This window comes from Hydra vulgaris, chromosome 05 (assembly GCF_038396675.1).
Source record: "Hydra vulgaris chromosome 05, alternate assembly HydraT2T_AEP".
In the NCBI taxonomy this organism is placed as follows: domain Eukaryota; kingdom Metazoa; phylum Cnidaria; class Hydrozoa; order Anthoathecata; family Hydridae; genus Hydra; species Hydra vulgaris.
Window position 1 is genome coordinate 5206095 of NC_088924.1, and position 24962 is coordinate 5231056.

A 24962-nucleotide genomic window follows, 5' to 3' on the forward strand; every position below is an offset into this window, starting at 1 on the left:
CATTAAAAAAAAATTAAATAATCCTGCGGGAATCTAATAAAACTTCGAGCTTTTGCATTATAGTGGCACCCGAAAGCTTGCGCACAGAATAAGAATCAAAACTATTTGATGCTTTTTTAAAAGATATTTTAATATCTTTAATGTTTCTGCAAAGCCTTTTTGTTTTTTTCATTTTTCTTATAATAATAGCCCAGTACTTTTCAATAACTCTCAATTCTAGGCAGTTTCGAGGATTTTCTGCGTTAAGCACAAATTTCACATTATTCTTTTTATACCGTTCCATAGTTAGTTTACAAAAATGAATTAAAGCTAAATCAGGCTAGAACACAGGTCTGTTATTGTGTGATTTAATGAGAGGTAAAAGGCGTTTTTGTGAACGTTCTTTAACATATATTTGACTAGAAAGTGTGGACTGAGAAATATAAGGTGCTGAATTTTTGCCACAACTGCAAATAGCTTACCAAATCAAAGCTTTTTTTAGCGAATTTGTCATGTTTTGTGTTTTTAAATTTCTTATCTGCTTTTCCTCTATATTTGGCAATATAATAAACAGCACCAGGAATTTGTTGATGATCGTACTTTATATAAGTTTCATCGTCTTCAATAATACAGAAATTTTAAAAAATAATATTTTCATACAACTTTCTTTCGCGGGTTTTTGCACTTTTTGTTGAGTTTCAAAACGGTTGGGCACATTTTGTGCTTTAAAAGAATGAAAACCATGTTAGCTTCTAAACTTTTGCAACAAAGCTATGAGAAAATCCATAAATTTTGCGCGTTCCCTTAGCGTACGGCTTGTTTTATTCTTAAACTGTTAACCAGTTTTCTAACTAGTTTTATATCTTTAAAACTTTCTTTTCTTACAATATCAGATTTGCTTTTGATTGATTTTGTTTAAGAAAAACGTTGAATAATACGACTAACGGTGTATAGATGTATTTGCGACGATTTTGCTATCGAATTGTAGCTACTATTAAAACTTTGTAACTATTTGCGCATAATTTTTTCTCTTACGTTTTCTTCTTTTGTCATTTACAAAACTAATTTCAAGTTAAATATATGTATGTAATGTTAAATGTATATAATAAATATATATAATAAATGTATGTAATGTTAAATGTATGGATGTATTTGCGACGATTTTGCTATCGAATTGTAGCTACTATTAGAACTTTGTAACTATTTGTCCATAATTTTATCTCTTACGTTTTCTTCTTTTGTCATTTACAAAACTAATTTCAAGTTAAATCCAAAAACTAACATATTTTTTTTTAAACCACAACTCGTCGTAAACAAAATAAAAAACATTAAAAAAGACTTTAATACAACCACTGAAAACAATGACATTTATTCTTTCACATTTATTTCGTGTACACGCTTTACATCTTAACTTTAATTGTAAATAATAAATATTTTTAGACAAAATTTTTGAACTTTCAAGACATCTACTTAACCAAAACAAAGTTATTGGAACAATAGATACGTATTATCCAAATTATACTGTTTCATTTATTATAAAGCCATTGTCATACTCTAATGAGTGGGAAAGTGTTCTTCATGTAACTAAAGGTAACAATTTTGGTGAATATGGCGATAGAAGCCCAGCAGTTTTTTTTAATAAAGATGGCACTGGAAGGCTTTCTATATTTTCATCAATAAACGGAGAAATAAATTGCCAGTATACAACGAACACGTCTCTTCCGCTTAAGGCATGGACAAGAATTAATATCTCACAAAGTTTAGAAAATGATGTTTATATTTACAGAATTAAAGTGAACGAAACAGAGGTATATAAGAGAAAAAACACAGAGGCAAAAACGTTTCAAAATATGAAAGTGTATGCAGCCGATCCTTGGTATTCTACTCATAACGGCATAATTAAAGAACTAATGGTTTATAATGGAGGTAAGTTTTTTATTTACCTAATAAATTTTTAATTTGCTTTTGTTCTCAAAAGTTTTTCAATCAACAAACTCTGTACAAATAATGTTTTAAAACTATATATATCGTTTATTTATCATTAGATCCTACTAAGATCTTCAATCGTACGACTTTTCCAAAAGGTATATTTCTTTAATTTAAACGTTTTTTTCTATATTATATATATATATATATATATATATATATATATATATATATATATATATATATATATATATATATATATTTGTATGTATGTATGTATGTATGTATGTTTATGAATATATAATAGATAATATTGAAGATTACGAAGAAAGAAAGCTGCAAAAAAAAGTTTTGATCGCAACCGTTCGCTACCCAAAATTTCGATTCGTATTATCTTTTAAAGTAAAACCAATTATCTATCTGAAAGAAAATAACCGTATTATTACCCTGGCTACTTTAATCAATTCTAAAAACGTTAAATTTATCGCGGTTTCTTTTTGTCAAATGGAATTAGGCAAACTGTGTTTTTTATATTTGAAAGATGAAGAAACAGAAGAAACAGTATTTCAAATAACAAATGATCAACTTCCATTAAATACATGGTCATCTATAAAAATTGAAAGAGAATATGATAACCTCTGTAGAATACAAAAATGAAGATAAGGATTTTTTAACAATATTTACTGGCGAAGACAGTTCCAGTAATTATGGTTTTGTTAAAAATATAAAGTTTGAAAATGGTAAGTTTGTAAATCTATATCTATATTGAGAAACACGGCAGATTTTTTTAAAAAATTTGATAATGTTTTTTTTTAATTTTTGACCGAATTTCACCAGGTTTATTTAGCAATATATTTCTGTGGCAGAGTTTACATTACTTATAAATACTTATTACAGAACTTACATTACATATTAATACAGTTTCTGGAACAGTAAATATCTAATTCATATATGTTTTGAATGTATTAAACTTATTACTCCTATTTTTATATGCTTGATCAATCAAACTGTATGAGGGACGAAACTTGTAACAATAGGTAAATTTATCAACTCTATGCCAACAATACTGCATAAACCTTTTTGTAATAAACTTATGTCAAAATTCTTTTTTTTATAGATACTTAATTTTACTTGCATACTTGCAGTAATACTTTAAATAAATACAAACATTTAAAAGAGAAATCTTTTTTGTTTTTGATTATTAAACATTATGTACATATTGTTTATTGGGGTGTAAAGAAACATCTTGAGCTTCATAATGAGCTTCTTGAGCTTCATAATAAAAAATAGCAATTATGTGATTTATAAGAAGTTTATAAAGTATTGATATATAAGATTCAATTATTAGTCTATTTTTTTTTTCATTAGGAATTATTGAACATGAAATCCACTCATTTGATACGTGAATATGTTTTTTGTTTTCTATTCCTAAGGTTTTTATTTTTGAACAGTCTTTACAACTTAATTTTCCAACTTTTACCACTAACCATTTTTATTGTTCTGTGAAAAAACTCACTTATTTTTCTGTCCAACAATCTGGTAATTAACTCTTGCGTACTGTGTATGATTGTAATGATATTGTAGATGATGCTGATGAACATGAAGCTGATGTTTTAACTGAAATTGATTGTATATGTTCAATATCTGCAAAATTTATTGTTTTCTTTAGGATTTCTTCATTGAGTTTTGTTTTTTTGATATTTACAAAGGACAATAAACTTCCTTGCACTCTCTTCATTTTTTAATTAAAAAAATCTAAAAATTAAATACTGCCATTGTATTCACACAATTTTTAAATGAATGAGTTTATATTATTTACAAATAATAATTTACCATTGTTTATTTATGTAAACTAAAAATTAATTTAACTTGTATTACTTACCTTAGCAATTAGACTCATTAATTGTATTTTGTATTGTCAGTTCAGTAAACAAAATAAGTTTTTATAGTAAATATAATCTTAGGGATTGCATCTCGAAATTCGAAATTCGAGAGTTCCACAATTCGTTTTCATGGTATAGTTTTGATTTCCGAAAATTTTACCAGCGAATTCCGAAATTAACTTGATTTTTTCGTGCTCTATACAACTTTTAAATTGTGTTTTTGTTTGTTTATATATATATGTTCTACATTCTTATTCAATAAGAAAACATTCTATAAGTTCTAAATTCTATAAGTAGAAAGAGAAAACATTCCCAAATTGCAGTTAACAGTGTCATGTCTTCATTTCATTTGTTGTAATATTTTACAATTTGAAACAGTTTTTGTTCATTAGAGTTCACTCGCACTCGTGCCGGCCTGCATATTTTGAAACCCTATACAGGCTCAGAATAGGCATAAAAATGAGCAATCCGATTCGCTGATTTTGAAAAAGAGGCAAGTGCGATTTTTTTGAAAAATATTATTAAAAATCAAAACAAACAGATTTTTGAAATAAATTTCAAAGTAATGATGTACTAAGTTTATCAATACAAGTCATTTATTACTATCTACACAGTAAATTCATTTTATTTTAGTACTCTTCAGAGTATTTAAAATGTATCAAAATCTATTTGTACAAGAAAATTTTCACTCGTAAAAATTTCAATAAAGTTTATCTTGGTGATGAAGATTTTATCTATTGTTAATTTTAAGAAACGAAAACAAAAAATGTGTTGAAGTAAATTTGAAAAAATCTAAAAAATGTGTTTCTCTTAAAATATGCTCTTGGCCTTAAAGCATTCTCAAATACATAGTTTATATAAATACACTTAGTTTATATGTTGTACGAGACTAATAGTGAAGCATTTTTGCATACAAAGTTTATATGCAGTTTTACGTGACTACTGGTGAAGAGCTTTATTTATAAACTGATTTACATGTTTATTATAAAGAGTTGAAAATTAAAGTTTTTTAAAAAGGACAATTTGTACTAATTGCAAAACTAGCTTACATGTTCCATGTCAATATATGAGCTCTGAGGAGATTTTGTTTTCATGCTTTGTTTCAACCATAGTTTGGAGGAGGCTGATGTATTTTTTTATTACGTAACTTTTATAAAACATCGTGTTAAACCATTAAAAACTTTTTTAAAATTTAAAAAAATTTTAACAGGCTACATAAAGTTATAAAATATTTGAAAATTTAACAAAAGAAGTGATATATTTGTCTACAAAATAGTAATTTGTGTACAGTTACATATAAACACTGACAAGCAAGAAAAAGTATTGAAGTCAAATAAGTTAACCAAATAAAAGTGGATTATGGCATAAATAAAAGTGGATTATGGCAAATGAATGTGGCGTTTTTTGTATTGTATTAATTGAAAAAGTGGTTAAAATCAAACGTTTTAATGAAAAAAGAGTTATAAAAAAAATAAAATAAATTTATCGAAAAAAACAACATAATAAAATTGTAATAGTAATAGCTATGAATATTTTTGCTATTATAAAATGTGTTTTCAATAATTTCGGCGTACATCAATATTTTTTTTTATATAAATTATATAGGATGAAAATTGGATATTAATCTAATGGAAATAATTTGAACAATTAATTGGATAATAATCTATTGGAAAAGTTAACAAAAAAAGTGATATTTGTTTTTTCACTGAACATTAAAACTTTACTGAGTATTAAAGTCAAAAAGTTTAACCAAATAAAGGTAAATTGTTGTAATAAAAATAACTTCATCAAAATTATCTTTTACATTTGAAGAAGCAAGTTTTCAAAAAAATTAATAATATTACATCAAAATAAAACATGATACATCTCTGTTTTTATATTAATAAAAAAGAGATATTCATAGAAATTTAAAAAAAAGAGTACTTGTTTTTATTGGTTATACCAAAAATTACATAATGAAACTATTCATAAAATTTGTAAATTTTATGAATACCTTAAATAAAATGCATACATTTTATTTAAGGTTTTTTTTCTAATTTATTAGAGCAGACATTTTTTCTTTTTCTTCTGGAGTATATAATGTAAAAAAAATTATTTGCATTATAAATATATAAAATTTATTAAAGTTTGCTGCTTTATTTAATATTATTTACCATTAGTTGCTATTAAAGGATGCACGTCTTATATTAGTTATAGAATACAATAACGAGTATTTTGTTCAGGTTAAAAGCTATATATCAACAAACATGTATTTATTTTTGAAATTGAAATAAACAACAACATGAACTTGCATGTTTGCAATCTTTCTTGTTTCTACCTTTTTACACTTAGTTTTTCATAAAGGTGTCGTAAGTTGAGAGTTATTGCTTTTGGTAATCAGTTTACTATATCAAAACACACTTGTGGACATCAGGTTATAGATTTTTTCTAATAACTTATTATGCTACAATGCTTTGTGATCCTTTATTATTATACATTACCAAAGGATATCTAAATTCACTCTTGCTTAAAATTGCTTTTAATTTAAGAGTGTTGCAAATCATCTGAGCTAGCTATAACAACCAATAAGCAATATTCTCAAACTTTTTTAGTGTTGTATATAATTTATATATGGGAGTAATAAGTGTAAAGTTCTAAAAAGAAATTAGGCTATCTTTTCAAAATACTTTTCTTGTTAAATGATTGGATAAATGGGAACTTAATTTAAAAAAAATTATACCAAGTTAATAATAGTCTCTGGATATTGGTAGTTCCGAAGTGGTTGTAACTGGCAACGCCAAATGACGTCTTTTTAGGACGTAGTGAAGACAGAATAAAGACGCCCAAAAGTCGTGAATTTAGGACTAGTGCTTAACGGAAATTCCAAATGACGTTTTTAAATAACCTAATTTAGCTGTCCTCATTCCGACGTCTAAAAACGTGTTTTTACATAACTTTATTCAAACGTAAGGTTAAAATTTATGTTTTTACAGAATTTTTTGAGAATATGTAAAAAATAAAAATTTGCTAAAATGTTTTTTATAATATTATTGTGCTAAGTTTTCTAAATTATACTTTTTTTAAACTTTTTTAACCGTTTATTAAGTTCCAATAATCGACTTTTCAAACACTTGACGTCATTCAACTTCTTTTAGATCAGGTGCGCGCTTTAGAATATTGCCAACATATATTTATTTATTTATAAATTTGAACAAAATCACTTAAGGAAAATTTTTCTCATTTAACACTGTGTTTCATCAAAAAAGACTCATCAGATTTCTGATGAGTCTTAATTGATGAAACACAGTGTTAAATGAGAAAAATTTTCCTCAAGTGATTTTATTCTAATTTATAAAGATATATATATATATATATATATATATATATATATATATATATATATATATATATATATATATATATATATATATATATATATATATATATATATTCTGCTAATTTATAATTGCTCTGTTCTTTTAAGAACATTGAGCACTCTATTTTGTAGAACACATTTTAGAATTGTTTATATATATACTTATATATATATATATATATATATATATATATATATATATATATATATATATATATATATATATATATATATATATATATATATATATATATATATATATAGTTACATAAATATACATTTAATACACACAAACACATATCACACGCATACACACGCATATATAAAATGATGATACTTAAAATGCTTTTTTTATAGAAAAAGTAAACTTTCTTTGAAAGTATGCCCTTCTCAACTGCACTGCATGATAAGCCATCAGCATTTAATAACTTCTATTTCTAAATTCAAACGATAACACTAGTATAAGTGATATGGGGCAATTTAGTGTAAGTTATATTGGGCATAGGATAATTTATTAGTGTTTTGATCAATTCGATAATATTGTGTATGTCTAAAGTGTGCAACATGTATATAATTACAGTTAAAAATATGTTTTGTAACTTAAGATAGTAATTTACTCTTATAAAGAAAACTAAACATATAACCATAAAAAAATAAAAAACCACATTTTTTGTAACATTTGTATTGAAGAGTGATCACATTCAAGATACTCAGAAATAGAATCACACTAGTAAAGATCAAAACTATTTTTTTCAAGTTTTTTATATTTCTTTAAACGTTTTTTATATTTAATCACTCTTTAATTAAGTAAGTAATTAAAAGTGCCTATATATTAGTTAGATAAAATATAAAAATATGCTATTATAGTTTACTCTTGCGCTTTTATCTTGCTGAACTGACTAGGTAGCTATTTTGAGTTATGTGGAGTATTAAAAAAATAAATTTATAAAGAAAAAGAAACCTTTGTAGTTAAAATAACTTCTAAGATTATTATAACAAGAAAAAATATTATTTACATTTATCTTTGTAAAACTTAAAGATTTATCATTGACTTCATACAATTTTTTTAACTTTTTTTTAGGGAAAAGCAAAATTTTGAATCACAGACTTCCAAATTTTGAAGGAGCTGAATGAAGTAGAGAAGCTGTTACTTATAAAAATTCATTAAGCATATTTCATAAAATAAACTATTTATGCTATACTATACTTATATATACTATAATTGAAAATTCCTTTGAAATATTGTATAAAAATTAACTGAAAAAACAGAGTTACATACATAAAGAAGTTTTTATTTTAATTATAAATAAACTGTATTTAAACTGTATTTAAATGTATTTAACCCTAAACTTGATTTTCCTTTTTGCCTTCGTTTTTGAAAAAATAGATTAATGTTTTTGGCTATAGTTTATTTAATGTAATGGTTAACGTAATATAGTTACAATCTGTTAACCATTACATAAAATAAACTATAGCCACAAATATTTATTTTTTTGAAAAGGAAGGCAAAAAAAAAATCAAGTTTAGGGTTAAATACATTTAATCAAATAAAATTTCTTTAATTTAAAACCTCAAAACTTCAAACACATATCAATTATAGATTTCTAAACGCATATTTAAATACATATAACTCCAATGTGAGTTTTTGGAATACAAAACAAAAATATAGCATAGTATTACTAAAAACAAACATGTATTTGACCAATACATATATATGTTTATAAATAAATTTTTAATTAATAATTAAAGTAAAAATTATAGAAAAGTAAAATAAAAAGAGCAATCAAGTTTTAACTTTTTTTGAGGTAGTTTAAAAACATTTTTTCCAAGGATATTTAAGGTTTTTAAGGAGGATTGGGAACCCTGAAAATATATGTCAATAAATAAATGACTACATATTGACACTATCTCAGCAAACATTATTGTGATGGATTTGCAGTGGACCCATACAAGCATTTTGAGCAGTTAAATGGAGTTAAACTCATCGTTTACTTAGTAAATTACTTAAGCGACCAGCCGATGACATTTTAACAAATGATATAGTGGTTATTCATGTTATCCACTTTTGGCGGCTGCGACTAATGGTCCATTAAGAATATGATGACCGAAACTGCAACCACCTAAAATGCATATATAGATTCATAGAAATTCCTCTTTAAATGTTGTGTTATATATTTTTTTACTAAATATTAAAACTAAAAACCATAAATTATCAAAAATTCATTCATATAGAAAAAAATATTAACTCACTTCCATCTTTAAATACATTTTTCTCATTCTTATTTGAAGTTGAATAAGTAACTAAAAAATAAACTTCAATCTAATATCTAATAAAACTATCAAATAATAAATGTAAATATTGCTTTTAATTATGATTATTTTATCGGAACTTTTAAAGAACGATAAATAAAATAGAGAAATTAATTACATCCATCTTCTAAAGGATTATTTAAAGCAAACTTTGACATGTCTGGTACAATTAAAGCCTTTATTCTGTGATTTTTTTTGGAGAAGATTCAAATTTCAAAAAAGTAGGATAAGTCTCTAACAAATGAGTTTAATTTAAAAAATTAAATCAGTCATAACAGCTAATTTATATTAGAGATAGGTGGGTAGAAAATTTCCTTTTTAAACACAATTCTTCCACCATAAGTTCCATAAATGGAACACTTTTCACAAAATTTGTAACCATTTTGAGATTTTAAAAACAATCTAGCAGGAACATCGCACAAAAGAAAGACTTGACAGTTACATTTATATTTTTTGTTGTATAGAAAACCATTTTCTAATAATGTCTTAGCTCAAAGAAAAAAACAGGTATTTAGTTACTGAATAAGGCTTGGTTTCATTAAAATAAATGCCAACGATACAAATAATAATATAATCAAAGCAAGCTAATATTGGCCACAATTGTTTACTAGAGAATTTAAATAAAGGTAAACCATCAACAATAAAATTCAAATAAAAATGTTCTTAATACTTGGCTGTATTTTAAAATAAGAGTAATTACCACCACACTTTTCAAAAACAGTTGATAATTGTTTATCTCGAAGATGCAGGGAAAATTTTAAAAACGCTTATAGGTATAACTTAGTTATACCTCTAGGTGCTTTTTAAATTTTTTTTTTGCATCTTTGCGAAGTTCCAAACCTTGACTTTGTAATATTTTAAGAAGTTCATTAACTAATGTACTTATTATTTTGAATAGCACAATCTAAACGTTGTCAATTAAAGATATTGAATTCTATTGAATTATCAGGATAAACTCTATGTATCATTAATAGGTTATCCTTTTGAAAAATATAATTCTGCATGAGATTCTGCGATGTCTAAATTTTTCAAATAGCCAGAACTTGGTTCTTAATATAGCATATCAAGTATTATACTTGATATACTAAATCACGAACGAAGTATATACCTAGTATAAATATATATAGTACATCATATACTCTGTTTTAAACTATTTCTTTCAATATCTGTACCAATTTCTGTATCAATATTAAAACGATTCTTAAGTAATTAAATTTATAAAAAATACAAATATATATAAGTTATAAAGAGCATGTCTATTAGTTTTGATTTATTAATTTAAGATGCCATAAAAAACTCCTTTTACATTTGAAAGTTAGATTTGACATTTGTATTAAAAATATGTTCTTAATTTAAAAAATAAATAAGACTTGATAATTGCTTGATTTAACTTAGTTAATTTTAGTAAAGCATTCTGGATTTTTTTTGGACGAAAAATTTATTGGACGCGCAAAAGACATTCAAAAGACGTTTGGAATATAAATGGGACGGACGGACACTAATTGAACGTCCAAAGGACGTCTTTTTTACGCCCCGTGCCCATTTGGCAGTTGCTGGTAACTTCTGTATAAAAGTTTGATCGAGACTCGGAGACTCAGCCTTAATTGATATCTGCTTCCTCAAAGCATTTTTTAGACAAAAAAACAATAATTAAATATTATTGAATTGGAATTCCCAAAAGATTTATTTTCGAATTCCGAATTCCGATTTTTTTATTTTCGTTAAAATTTGCATTCCCTATATAATCTGTAGAAAACGAACAATTTATAAAAATAATAAAATTTTAACAAGTAACAAAAAAAATAATAAAGCGGGCGGTACTATGTTCAGTGTGTTTATTAGAAAAATAGCTTTAACTGAGGATATTGACATGATTTATTAGAAGAGAAATAAACGTATAAATGAGTTAGATAAAAAACTTGAAATGTTCATAGAGGATAAAAAATTATTTGAAACTGGTTTTATCTCTGGTTTTGACACAAAATCAGTCCATTTTGAGTCAAATTCACCTAATGATTTATTTTTTGATGTATCTAATGAAGAAGATAAAAATTACTCTGTACCATTAACAAAAAAAGGATCTTGTGAGCTGCACCTCTCAATATCAGGGGATGGATTAATAAAAGCTACAAGTGAAGTCGCTGCAAGCTTTTATCTTGGTGTGAGGGATCATGCACTAATTATTCTTCAATTCTGAAGTATGCAGGGCATGATTTGAAAAATATTGTTTTTTTAGTATCAGGAACCCACAGAAAAAGATTTCATACCATCAATAGCAAAGGTGAAGAAATTAGAAATAATTACAAAAATATTTTGATCGGTGAGAAACTCTTCGTTCACTTTGATAGTGAATTCTCCAATGAATGGGATCTTAAAAATAATATTACTGTTAATGGAAAGGATTACAGTAAGCGTGACAGCCCCTGAGGATGATAGTAGTAGTGATATTTTGCTAGGAGTGCTCCAGACAAATTTATCTAAAGGCAAAGACCAAGCAAAAGAAATTAAAAAGTTACTTAAAGAGTTTGAAATTAAAAATAACAATTTTGCCGTTTGTACTGACACAATTGCTTCAAACACTGGTGCCCATAATGGAGCAATTGAACTTATAAGTAGATTTTGTCGTAAAGCACATTGTGTGGCTTTTATGTCGTTGACACATATATGAGAGACACATCAGTCATTTAGTGCAAGCTCTAACATTAAAGACACCAAAAAAAAATGTTTTCTAATTTTAAAAATCATTGGCCTGAAAAATTTCAGGTATGCAATGAACCCATTAACTCATTAGATAGATTTAATTTAAATATTTTCAAAAACAGTTCTTACTTGTACCAGATTGCGCAAGAGGCTAAAGAATACATACGAAACGCCATTACCCTGAAATTTTTCCCAAGATAAGAACAGACTATATAAGATTATGTGAACTTGGTTCTTTTTATTTGTGTAAAGAAGTACCAAATTTCTACCTTCATCAACCCCCTGCTTTTCATGAGGCTAGATTTATTGCAAATGGGATATATTTATTGATGCTTCAAGTAACTCGTAATAAACTTAAATTTATGTCAATGGAGGAGATAGAAGATGTCAAAACAATTGCACCTTTTGTAGCAATATTTATATACCTTGGTTTCTGAAGTCATCTATAATAATCCAGGCACCATCTAATGATCTAAGAGCAATTAAAGTAGAAAAAAGCTAAGAAAGAAAGGAAGAAGACGAAATATTATGTAAAAGTCTCAAAAATTCTCTTCTACGACATATGTGGTAATTGGCTGAAGAGAGTGTTTTTGTATCACTAGCAGATCCAGACGTAACTAATGAAGAGAATAGTATCTTAATGATACAGAAACTTATTAACTATCCATATCCTGAGGATATTTCTTATTTTGAAATAAAGAAACCAGAGAGTAGATTGGATATAATTGTTAACAGGAACACTCATTTGCACGAGTTTGTTGGGAAAAACAGCTGGTATATTTTTTTCATACTTGATCCTAATATACAAGATATATTGTTTTGGATTTCTGATGGAAAATTTGTTAATCTCCATCCCAGCTATAAGTTGTTTAAAGATTTTGTTTCAAATATTTAGTGCACAAATGACCGCTCTGAAAGAAATATTTGTCTTGTACAAGATTTTCTAGCAGACAGTCATATTGAAAGTTGGAGACAAAACATCATGGTGGTTTCTAAAGAGAATAGACAAAAAGTGGATAAAAAGATGAAAAAGAGCAATTTAAACAGCATAACTCCTTAGTATAAATTATTTTTGATTAAATGTAAGTTTATTTAAAATATAAAACTAAGTATTTCAAAGCGAAATAAACTGTTTTCTTCCTTATATTTATCAAAATATAAAATATTTAAAAAAACAACTGGAAATCAACACCTAACACTTCCTGACGGTTTGAAGACCTAAAGTTTTGCTTTTTTCTTTTTTTATGGTTTATAACTAGAATATGTTTCGAACCTTTTCAGTTTTGTGAAAAAGTTGTTTTTTTGAGACACCCTAATATACATATATATATATATATATATATATATATATATATATATATATATATATATATATATATATATATATATATATATATATATATTTATATATATATATATATATATTTATATAAATAAATATTTACATAAATATGTACATATATATATATTATAAACATATAAATGTATATATACATATATGTATATATAAATACAGTTAATTGCAGATATCTTAACCCTCCAGGGGACCAAGGAAAACGGTTCGACTAAACGGTTGTTTGATTTAAGCGATGCATCCAAAGCTTGTGTTATGAGTGTGTATATGCGTTGATGTATGATGTTGATGTAGAATGTATTTTTATCCAAAACGATTTCATAGTCAATAATAAAGTAAATTAGACACGGATCAATAATGAGTTGCTGTTTTTCCCACTATTGATCACTTAATGTTCACATTCTCTTGTGAACAATGTGAATTATAATAATACTTGTGTACAATTTGTACGATTGTACAAATGTAATTTAATTTAAAGTTATTTTAATTTAGATGTAGTAACCCGACGTTTTTGAGTAAAAAGACATTTCACAAAGATATAACTTAGACTTTTTGAAGTTTGTACCATAGTGATTAGATCGTGGAAAACGTGCATTAAATTAAAATGAGCTTGATGACAGAAGGCGATAAAAATACAAATGAATTCGATATTGATATTGAAGATAACAATATCATGATTTTATCAAGATTTTTTTGAAAATTATTTCAATTTTGTATATGTTTTTGTTATAAAAATGTATAAATTATTTTTTTGGCTTTATTAGCTTTCAATAACTGCTTTTCAGTTTCTATAATTTAGTTAACTACATTAAAAAAATGGTACAGAGCAGATTATTTGTAATACTATAAAAATAGTTAGTATTATAATATAAAGTTAACAAATACTCCTAATAATATTCTGTGAAAGCTGTAGGAATTGAGAACAAGGTTTGCAGTAAAATTGCATAAGATATTGTTTTATGGCAGTTAATATAAGTTTATGAAGAATTATTGTTTCTTTTTTTAAGCACAACAACACAATAGTGTACAAAAAATAAATGTTTTTTCGGATTAAAAGAGTCACGGCGCAAAAAGCTGTATTTTTAAGGTTTATAAACTCGTTTATAAGTAGGTTGAATCAACGCTAAATCAACGTTAATCTAACGTTGATTTTTGGTTTGTTTTCAACGGTGATCTAACGTTTGGTTTCAACGTTAATTTGTGCGTCCATGTCAACCAAAAATTAACCATTTTTCAATGAAAGAACCGGTGTAATTGTGAACTGTATTGAGTTAAAAAGTAGTAAAAATTGTACTAAATATAATTTTTTTATAAATTTTTATTCAAATAATTCAATATTAAAACAATTTATATGATATGCAGTCATTGAAATAAATATAATGATCAATAACGTTCACTAGCGCTATGTTAAAATTGCTACTTCATCAAAAAGAAGGCTTGGGAGTAGTAATTCATAAAAGTTTTTCATTTATGCTAAAATTGAAAAAGAAATTTAAAATTAAAAAATAGAAAATATATTTTAATGTTAAGCTTGGTTACAAAAAGTTGCAAAAATATTGTACAACAGTTGTGCGATTTTGTTGAACAACAGTTGTTGCAGAAATAAAACAGAATCTTTTTCCGCAACATTTTACATAATTTTGTCATGCAACTGACATGAAGTTGTGCAGCTTATATTACTAAAATATAAGGCCAAGTTTTAAGTTAAAAATTATTACTATCACTAACCTCATCAAGTACCCCATTGCGCAATGTTTTTCATCTTTTTAAATCTATTAATTTCTTCCTTTCATCCTCCGTTCGACCCATTTAAAGCAAGCAGTTATTGACTGCGTCTATATTTGCAATAGCTTTGGCTGCTGCAAAAACCTAAAGTTAAAATATAGAAAATAACACCATATAAAAAAAAAATTATATTTTTGATCTCATCCTAACATTGCAGGGGCTATTCAAATTTAGGCATTAATATACCAGATCAGCGTGAATATGTGAATTTGCAGATTAAAAATGATGAAATTTATAAAAAATGATTAAAAATTTAAAGACTTATAACTAAAAATAGACTAATAATAGAAACTCAATAAACGCAAACAACAAAATTTAATCTTCCTACCCTACGTATAGTCTTTAATGATGCAAAAAATAAATAATTTAAATGTTATGTAGGTTTGGTTATATTTTTAATTTTATTATGTATTTTTATATTTTGCTTATGTATATTTAATGTATATTTCTTTTATAAAAGTTATAAAACAAATAAAAACATTTTATTACTAATTGTATATTATTATCAGGACTTGCACAAAACAACTATTAAGTTCATAAAGTTTAGGAAAAATTTAGCTTACTTTTAGGAACTCTAGAGTTTTATAACAACATTAACAAACCAATATAAAGAAAAAATATCATAAATAAACCACTTACAACTTTTTTTTAGTAAAGTGCAGAAAACTTATCAAGGACATCAAAAGCCTTTTTGTTTCCGGATGCATATTTTAATGCCTCGATTAACTAGACAAACTGGTGAGCTGAAATTTCATTATCAGGACGCATTTTTTGACATTCATTTGCCATGGTTTTTATTATCTCATCATCATAACTGATACATCATTATCCATATTCTATAATACAGTGGTTGTCATAAATTTAGACGCGCTCATTTTTTTAACATACATGTAAGAAAATACTTACTATAAAAATAAAATAAAAGTGCTACCGCTATGTTTGATATATAATTTATCAGAGGAAGTGAAACTCTATTAAAGAGTACCTTAATTTTTTTTACTGATTGTTTATTACTCATTCTATTCTAATTAACTTAAAAAAGATAATTGATAAACTTGAATTTATTTTATTCATAAATTTTGACGCACAACCAAAAAATTCTTATATCTTGTTAATTGGTAGTTAACTAGTAGTCTTTTTCCCATATTTCTCATAAATATGCCTAAAATAATTGATTTTGCCAAAAAATCTTATATAAATAAGACTTACCTGGAATTAGTTAATCATTATTTCATAAATAAACAAAACTTAAGTTAGTTTTGCACTATAAAGACGCAAATAATGGGCAAAAGACGTATCACTCAAGGTGAAAGATGACAAATCATTGCTCACGTCAAAGAAAGAACCAAAAGTAATAGAGAAATCGCCAGGTTAATTGGTGTTTCTGAGAAATGCGGTAGGACAACAAAGCAAAACTTTCTTCACACTGGTTGTGCCAGCGAGAAAACGAGGCCAGGTAGACCCTTGTCAACTACCAGAAAGGACGATAGTGCCCTTTTTAGAGCTGTCAGAGCTAATCCAAGAATTCGTTACAAAGACTTGACCACAGAATTCGATACAACGCAAAATACATCTATTTCTCAAAATACAATCCGCCGAATACTTATCAAATACAAGATTGGAGTCTACTCTGCTTTGAAGAAACCGCTCCTGCGTCTATATGATAAACAAAGGAGAATAAAATGGTGTCGTGAAAGAAGGTATTGGACAACAGAACAATGGAAAAACATTATGTGGAGTGATGAGAGTAACTTTGAGCTTATCAATCGCAAATCTAGCATAGCAGTCAAAAGAATGACTCATAAAAAGTATTAAGCCAGGTACATTAGACCGACTGTACAAAGTGGAGGAGGCTCAATAGGAATCTTGACATGCTTCAATTACAAAGGTGTTGGTATGGAAACTTCAAAAATATGACTCTACTGCACATACTGCATACTATACAAATGAGCAGTTCAACGATAATAATATCAAGACAATACCGTGGCCTCCATACTCACCTGGTTTGAATCCGATTGAAAACATTTGGGCTTGGATTGACCTTGAATTGGTAAAACTTCAAATTTCCACACTTGGCCAGCTGAAGAACGTCCTTAAGGAGTTTTGGTATAGGGTCCTAGAAGCGATGTGCAAAAATCTTGTGGAGTCGATGCCTAGAAGAGATTTTAGTTGTATTAAAGCAAAAGGCGGGTACCAAAATATTGATTGGTTGATAAATTACGCCTCCTAATAAATCGTGCGTCTAAATTTTTTAATAATTTTTTTTTGTCTTACTTTTTTAATACCATGTATTTGTACCTAATTATTACTTAGTATTTGTATTTTTATTGTAATTTTCTTTAAATTTTTATATTATGTATGTATTTATCTAATAAATAGAAAAAAAAACTAAACCGAAATTTTTTTTCGTTATTGTTTTATCGTTAAAAAACTAAAAATTTCTGTTCTCAAATATGAATGCGTCTAAATTTACGAAAACCACTGAATAATAATTATAATTTTCTACAATATAGTATTTTTTTATGAACTTTTATATAATTAAATTAAAGATTAGTTTATAATTGATGCTGATGTACCGCCAAAATTTGTTTAAAAAAAGTAGTAATTAACGTCATGTAAACCACCTATGAAGTTTGAATGACGATTGCGTAAAAGCTTGCATGACAATTATATTTGATATTAGCGCTACTTACAAATGTTATAAGTTAAGAAAAAACAATGAAAATTTTATTTGTATTAACCAGTGGCATAATCATAAATTTCGGGCCCCCTCCCTCACCGCCAAAAAAGTAATAGGGCTCTCCACTAAATTTTTTCAAAATATACTTACAAATGAAATATCCAATATTTGCTTTTTATATTGAGTTAATATAGCACGATTAAGTATATAAAAAATATTTATTTTATAAATTTGAGAAATAATCTAAAATCTTTTCTCAAAATAATTATAAAAATGAACGAACATTGAAATAATGTTTAAAAGATGCATACTTAATAGCAAAATCTAACTTTACCTCACTTCTGCCTATGGTAGACCTTTTACTTTTATAATAGCTTTACTATCTTAAGACTGTAATTCTTAGAATGCTATCAAGAGTAGAAAAAAATTGAAGAATAAGAAGCTTTGTATTTGTTGAACTACTTTAAATATAATCTTTTCTTGATTTCTTATTCCGCAACTACTTTGTCTAATTCTAATGTTTGTGCTTTTTCGTTGTCTATTGCCAAAATTGCACAATGTTTGAGACGCTCCTGAGACATGCTGTTTCTTAAACATGATTTGATAATCTTTAACTTGCTGAAAGATCTTGTACTTGCAACTGTCACAGGTATTGTCATCATTAGCAATATTTTGTGTCTGAAAAATCGCACTCCATAAAACTGTATTTGATGAGCAGTATGTCAGCTAAATCTTTTAATGTAGTTGCTTCTGTGATCTCATTTTTAACAAAAATGATTGCATTAAATAATAGGGTTGGAAAATGTTTTGTCAAATTGTCCGGGTAACTATGTTATAATAATTTAGCTGATTCAATTAGATCATCTTTAGACAATTTTATTAAATTTTGAGGTTGCAAAAAATTAAAAAGATTTGAAATTTTTTTTATTCCAGTAAATCTATCACTTATTTTCGCGTTAACAGTATCTATGGTTCAATAAAAAACATTAATTTGAAAACTTTTTTCAGCGCATTTGTTTAAATCACTTCCAATTAAATCATCAAAAGGTGTCGCATATTTGGACTGCCTCTTAACCTTAAATGTTGGTTTTATTTACCACTTACCGCCAATAGTAACTGCCTCTAATTTAAATAAATCATAATTTGATCTAAAATCTTTTAACTTGAATTTCAGAGTACCAAATAATAAGTTTAGCAAAGAGTAGCAAGTAACGTGGCCGCTTCGTTTAGATCTATGTACTTTTTTTATAAGTTTTTTGAAGCATAATTTACATTCGTTAATATGTGAAACATAATGACGCATATAAAAACAAATTCAAAGTTTGATATTTTTTTCCCTTAATTTTAGAGCTTTAGCTTGCTCTACTCTTTTCGAATATTTTAAAACAATTTCAGTTAAAGTTTTAACTATATCTAAAACCGTACTTTATAGCTAATAAAAAATTAGTTCTTAAAGACTATCTTGTTAAGTTTAATTTTTTTAATGTTACTTCCGATTGCCCGCTAAAATTTGATACCAAATCCCATCTTTTAATACTGTTGTCAAAAAGGAATAAATTTCTTGTAAAATTATCAAAAAATTTCTTCTCCACAACCAGAAACAGCGTCATTTATAATCAGGTTGGAATTGTGACTCGCACAATGAACATTTTGTGCAGATGGCTGAATATTTTTTTTTTTTTTTGAACTCCGTTATAAATGCCACTCATCACATTAGCTCCGTCATATCCTTGACCATGGCACTTTTGAAATCTATTGTTTTATTTTTAAGCAATATTAACAATTGATTGGTTAAACCTACTGCCGAATGATCCTTTATTTATTATTTTATTATTTTAAAAATGTTTCTTCAATCTCTATTTGACAAGGTTGAGTGTCCTGTTTGCGAATTATGTGAACGTATCGAAAAATTAAACTTAATTGTTCTTTTCTAGATACGTCGTTGTGTCAACTATAATAGAAATAAAGGCAAACTCATTTATTTTGAATAATAATGTTTTTTCTAAATTTTGGCTTAAACATTGAACCACTTCATTTTGGATAGCTGGACTAAGATATTTATAGTGCCTTTAGGCTTATTGAGTACTTGTTTTATTGTATCGTCGTACTTTGACAGCAATTAAACATGAGACAAAAAATTACCATTGTAAAGTTCATCTGCCAACACTTCACTATAATCTCTAAATGCAAGTGAGTTTTTTGTTAACATTAAGGTGATGTTAAATAACCTTTCTAATACCATCTTCCAAAATGAAGCTTTTTGACGAATTAATGTCTCTGTATCCTCACTAAGTGTCCTGTTTTGTTTCCAATGATTGTATACTTGACATGCTTCAATATGTCTTAGGCTATTAGCATGACTTTTTATTTTTTTACTTAACCCTTTCCAGTCTCAAACTCCCATATGCTATTGGTTATTTTTATCATTTGAAAATAACCAACATGGTTCACAATATGCTGAGTCCAGAACTTTGGAATAATAGGACCAAAATCGCTGTGTTTGACCAAATTTATATGCACAATAGCAATAATTTATGGAAAAATGTCTACAATTTTTTGAAGGATCTTTTTTAAATGGTCCTAATGATTTACATCTTTCAGAGGAAATAATAAATCTTTTTGTGCTATCATCAAGAAAATTTCCTTTAAAATATCTCATATCTGTTGTTAATGTATTTAGTTCCTGAAATATATTCGGTTCTGGATCTGTTTCTTTAACTTGCATTGCAGTGGTAAGATTGTTAGGATTTGAGAAAATATATGCATTATTTTTATAACGAGATTCATTATGATCTTTCGAAATTTCATTGTGTTCTAAGTTAATTGAAACAAATAACAATTCTTCTTGTTGGGTGGCTTGAGAAGTACTAGTAACGACATTAATATTTTTATCTGCAACTAGTTTACTAGGTTTCTGTTCTACTGATGTAAAAAATAAAGATATCTATTTATTGTTTTTACGTAATCTATCATGAGCCTTCTTTTTTAATTTCTTATTTCTGGCTCCACTCATACAAGTTCTTCTTGAGTTCATGCTTTTGTAAGTGAAATGTTTTATTAGAACAATTATATCTATGTTATAGCTACATATATTTATATCTATAGGGTTAACCTATAGATATAAATATATGTAGCTAAATATTTTTGAATAAATAATAAATTTAACTTGTATTTGTTCTTTTAATTGTATTTTTAGTCCACCCTTTTTAATTTTATATCAATTATGTGCACATAATTTGTGTTTCTTTGTTAATTCGTACTATCCTCGTACTATAGCAAAACCTAATGCGTACTCAACACAAAAACATGGTTCTACCTGTATCGCGTTTATATACATTTTTTGATTTAAAAATTCAAGATCTCAGTAATTAACTTATATAGGAAATTTTAAATCGCTAGAATAAAATTGCAAGATTTTTTTAACAAGGAGTTAAAAAATATTACCAATATTATAAACACAACGTGTTTATTACCTAATAGCTAAACATTTTGATAACTCAACTTGTTGTAATAAAAATTAGAATTATATGATTTTTACTGCTTTGCATGAATGCATATAAAAAGAAAAGCACTTATCTTCTAAATATAATAATATTTAATAATTTATACTTGATTTTCCAATTCGAAATCACCTAACTTTATCGACAAATACTAAAGTACTAAATTATATCCGCGGTATTTCTATAATAGGCAACGTTAATACTCACTAATGTTTACTAATATTCAATAGAAATTCTATAATGGATTTGTTATTGAAATTAAATATCTTAATCTGTAATAGAATTTCTATTGAAATTTAATTCTCCGATAAAACTTTTATTGAAACTAAATCTATTATAGAATTTCTATTGAAATTAAATTCTATAATAGAGTTCCTATTGTAGAAAAACTATCTGTTTTTCATTTAAGAATACGTAATAAAATCTTCGCGGGGTTCTCTAAGCTCCGGGCCCTCCCGCCTTGCGGGGTTGTGCTCCCCCTAGTTACACCACTGGTATTAACCTACTTTTTCCATCAAAAACGTTGAGCAAAAAATCATTAAAAAAAAAAAAAAAACTTTTATTTATCATCATACAAGCAAAAGAATATTTAGACAATGATGGCTGTGAAGTTTTACTGGGCATAGGTTAGTCGAATCAATCAACGGTTCAGAGTTCCGCTTACAATCATAATTAATTCCAGATTATTTTCTCTTAAAATCTAAAATTTGTTCATCATTTATAAGAGGTCGTCTAACGCGCATAAATTTTACCTTTAACAAATGCACAAGAAGTTCCTGACAAAAGAATAAACTTATTTCGCTATATAATTTCCTAACACCATTAGTATTATTTGTTTTATTTATACATTTGAATACTCACAGAGTCGTTGCAGTGACGAGGTTTTAGAAAAGGGTACCTTAAAAAAATATCATTCGCTATTTCGTAGAAGTTACTTGTACTTGGAAATCATTTATTTTGGTGCATAGATACAACAGCACACTTTATTTTAAATATTTTTTATTGTTGAAGAGATAGGTATATATAAATGTAAAATAGCAAAACTCTGATACTGAGGAGTAGTAAAGTTATATGTATACTTTTAAAATTGAAAATAAAAATTTAAATAGTAATCAAAGTACTTCTACTAATACTCGCTTCATTAGATCAAAAAGAAAATCCATAATATACTCCTTTAGTTTTGAACTTTTTTGGAAGGCTAAAGTCAGTTTCATTCTTTGCATAGCAGAAAGAAGAAATAGCAAGTTGGGGGTTATGTTAGTTTATCTGAGTGAATACTAAAATTAAATATCAAAACATATTAAATTCTGCAGTAATTTTTTGTTACACAGCCTTAATAGTACAAAAATATGTGTGCACACACAACCTTTTTTAGTTATATTGTATTAATTTAATTATTTAACATTAAAAAGAAAATAAACAAACTTACAAAAGTCTATAATAATACAAAACATAACTTACAAAGGTTTAGAAAAAGTTGGGTTCTCGTTAATGTCACTAGCAGGTTATAACGTAAAGGTGTTTAAAGATGGTGATGAAAATCTTACACAATTTTTAACATTCTTTGAAGCTAACTCTTTCTTAAAAATTACTCTGTATTTAAATAAAGGAATTACTTACTTGAACATTGAACATTGAAATTTTTTTCATGTTGAAGAAATTAATTCATCTATTTAAAGAAACTGATACATCTATTTCGGTCATAACATCAATGAAGATATTTCGATCAGATTATAAACATGTGAATACAACACAAACTTTTCTCAAGAACACAATTTGCCTCTCAAAAACCATGAACCATTAATTTTAAGGATATACTTAAGTGACATAAAATAGTGACAATGATTCACTAAATATTTGTCACTTTCTAGAGTAGAGTGTTTTGATCAAGTAAAAATTTGTGTGCAATTATAAAAGAGCCTAATTACAAACATACATGCACACTTAAAAAAAGTAGAAATTTCTACTTAAGGTAGGATATGTGATATACCTTGAGTAAGGTGTAATTTTTTACCTTTTAAGGTAGAAAGTTATGCCTTTAAAGAGAGAAAATTGTATGGCTTATCATTGAATTAACATATTTTTCTACCTTAAAAGTTAGAAAATTATACTTTACTAAGGGTATATCCTACCTTAATGTAGAAAATTTTACTTTTTTTTTAGTGTGAAGTGACTCAATGTCTAAATAAAAGCACTTATAAAGTGCTTTCGAAAATATAGGCGCAGAAGTTTTATAATAGATCAAATATGCTTTGTTTAAAGCATATTTGATCTATTATAAAACTTATAGCATATTTAAACTATTATAAAATCAAGACTAAAGACGATATCTCGCAAACAAAAGAATTTTTTTGTTTGCGAAAAAAATCTTTTTAAAACAAGTTTTGCGTTTTGGATAGATTACTAAAACATAAAATTGTATATAAAAACTTTATCAAACATGATAATAAAAAATATCAATAAAAAAGGCAATATATAAAAAAATAAGGCAACAAAAATAACATCTAAGTTAGTATTTAAAATATCCCCCTCATCTTCAAAAATTATCTAATTCTTGTTTTCGGTTATTTATGGATTGTATTTGCACCTTTGACTAATTCTTTATTCATCCAAGCCCAATAGATTTGATTGTATTTCATCCGTTTGATTGTATTTCATCCAAGCCCAAATAGATTTGATTGTATTTAAATCTGGTCATAGAGCTTACCAGGGCAATAAATCTATTTATATTCTTATATCCGTGCTTTTACTGTGCGAGTTGTGTGAACATGCGTAAACCTTTTTGAAATTGCCACCATTTGTTTCGATAAATCAGCATGACCATTGATAGAACCATGCACTTCTCTAGTCTCTACTTATGTATGTTGGTTGATTTAATGTGTTTAAATATAACACCCTTACTCCGTTAAAATTAAAACAGCCTCAAAAACTGACATTCCCGCTGCCACTTAGCAGCCTCGGTAGAAAATAACAATTACTTTGCTTTTCCGATTTAAATAATTTAATAAGAGATTTGCTTTTTCTATTTATAAATAAAAATCACTTCTCTAAAGACCCACCAACTATCTCCTTAATCTTGTAAGCCGATTTCTAGCCGCAAACTAAGGCTTTCTAGTAGCTGCATAAACACCTTTTTTTTTTAAACTTTTCTAAACGAATTGACAAAATACGTTTTTCACGGTTTTTGTTCAATGCGTCAGCAAATCCACGATAGCATAACCACGGACTGGTCCTTATATGACAAAACTCAGTTGTTTTTCAATCTTTCCAATCATGCATGACGATAGATGCCACCTGTTGTTTTAAATATCTTTAAAATATACCTGAAGCTAATCTCTGAAGTTATTCGTTTTCTTGCTATTTCTCTATTACTATCATTACGTCAAAGTTTCATTTTTATTTGCAATTATCAGCCATATCTATTCTTTAAATTAAGAAAAAACCGTTAAAAATACAAAATACAAAGCAAAAGTAAAAACAAAGTTTTTAT

The 24962-nt window shown here is 26.6% G+C and overlaps 1 protein-coding gene and 1 long non-coding RNA gene across 5 annotated transcripts in view; one reads left to right on the forward strand and one right to left on the reverse strand.

Annotated features, from left to right (window-relative positions):
- LOC136080484 (uncharacterized) overlaps nt 1–8427 on the forward strand; it is a 210776-nt gene extending 202349 nt beyond the window's left edge. For all 4 annotated transcript variants that reach the window (XM_065797198.1, XM_065797199.1, XM_065797201.1 and 1 more), the window contains 4 exons: nt 1420–1905; nt 2025–2063; nt 2213–2645; nt 8225–8427. In XM_065797198.1, coding sequence (XP_065653270.1) covers nt 1420–1905; nt 2025–2063; nt 2213–2562 — 875 coding nt within the window. In that variant the 3' untranslated portion in view covers nt 2563–2645; nt 8225–8427. The remainder of the gene's footprint in view (nt 1–1419; nt 1906–2024; nt 2064–2212; nt 2646–8224) is intronic.
- A 499-nt stretch (nt 8428–8926) lies between these two features.
- LOC136079946 (uncharacterized) lies at nt 8927–23613 on the reverse strand. The gene is made up of 6 exons (XR_010638333.1): nt 23093–23613; nt 17293–17445; nt 15932–16128; nt 15236–15376; nt 9394–9444; nt 8927–9263 (listed from the first exon to the last, which is right to left on the reverse strand). It is a non-coding gene; the product is annotated as an uncharacterized LOC136079946 (long non-coding RNA).
- Nucleotides 23614–24962: the final 1349 nt, after the last annotated feature.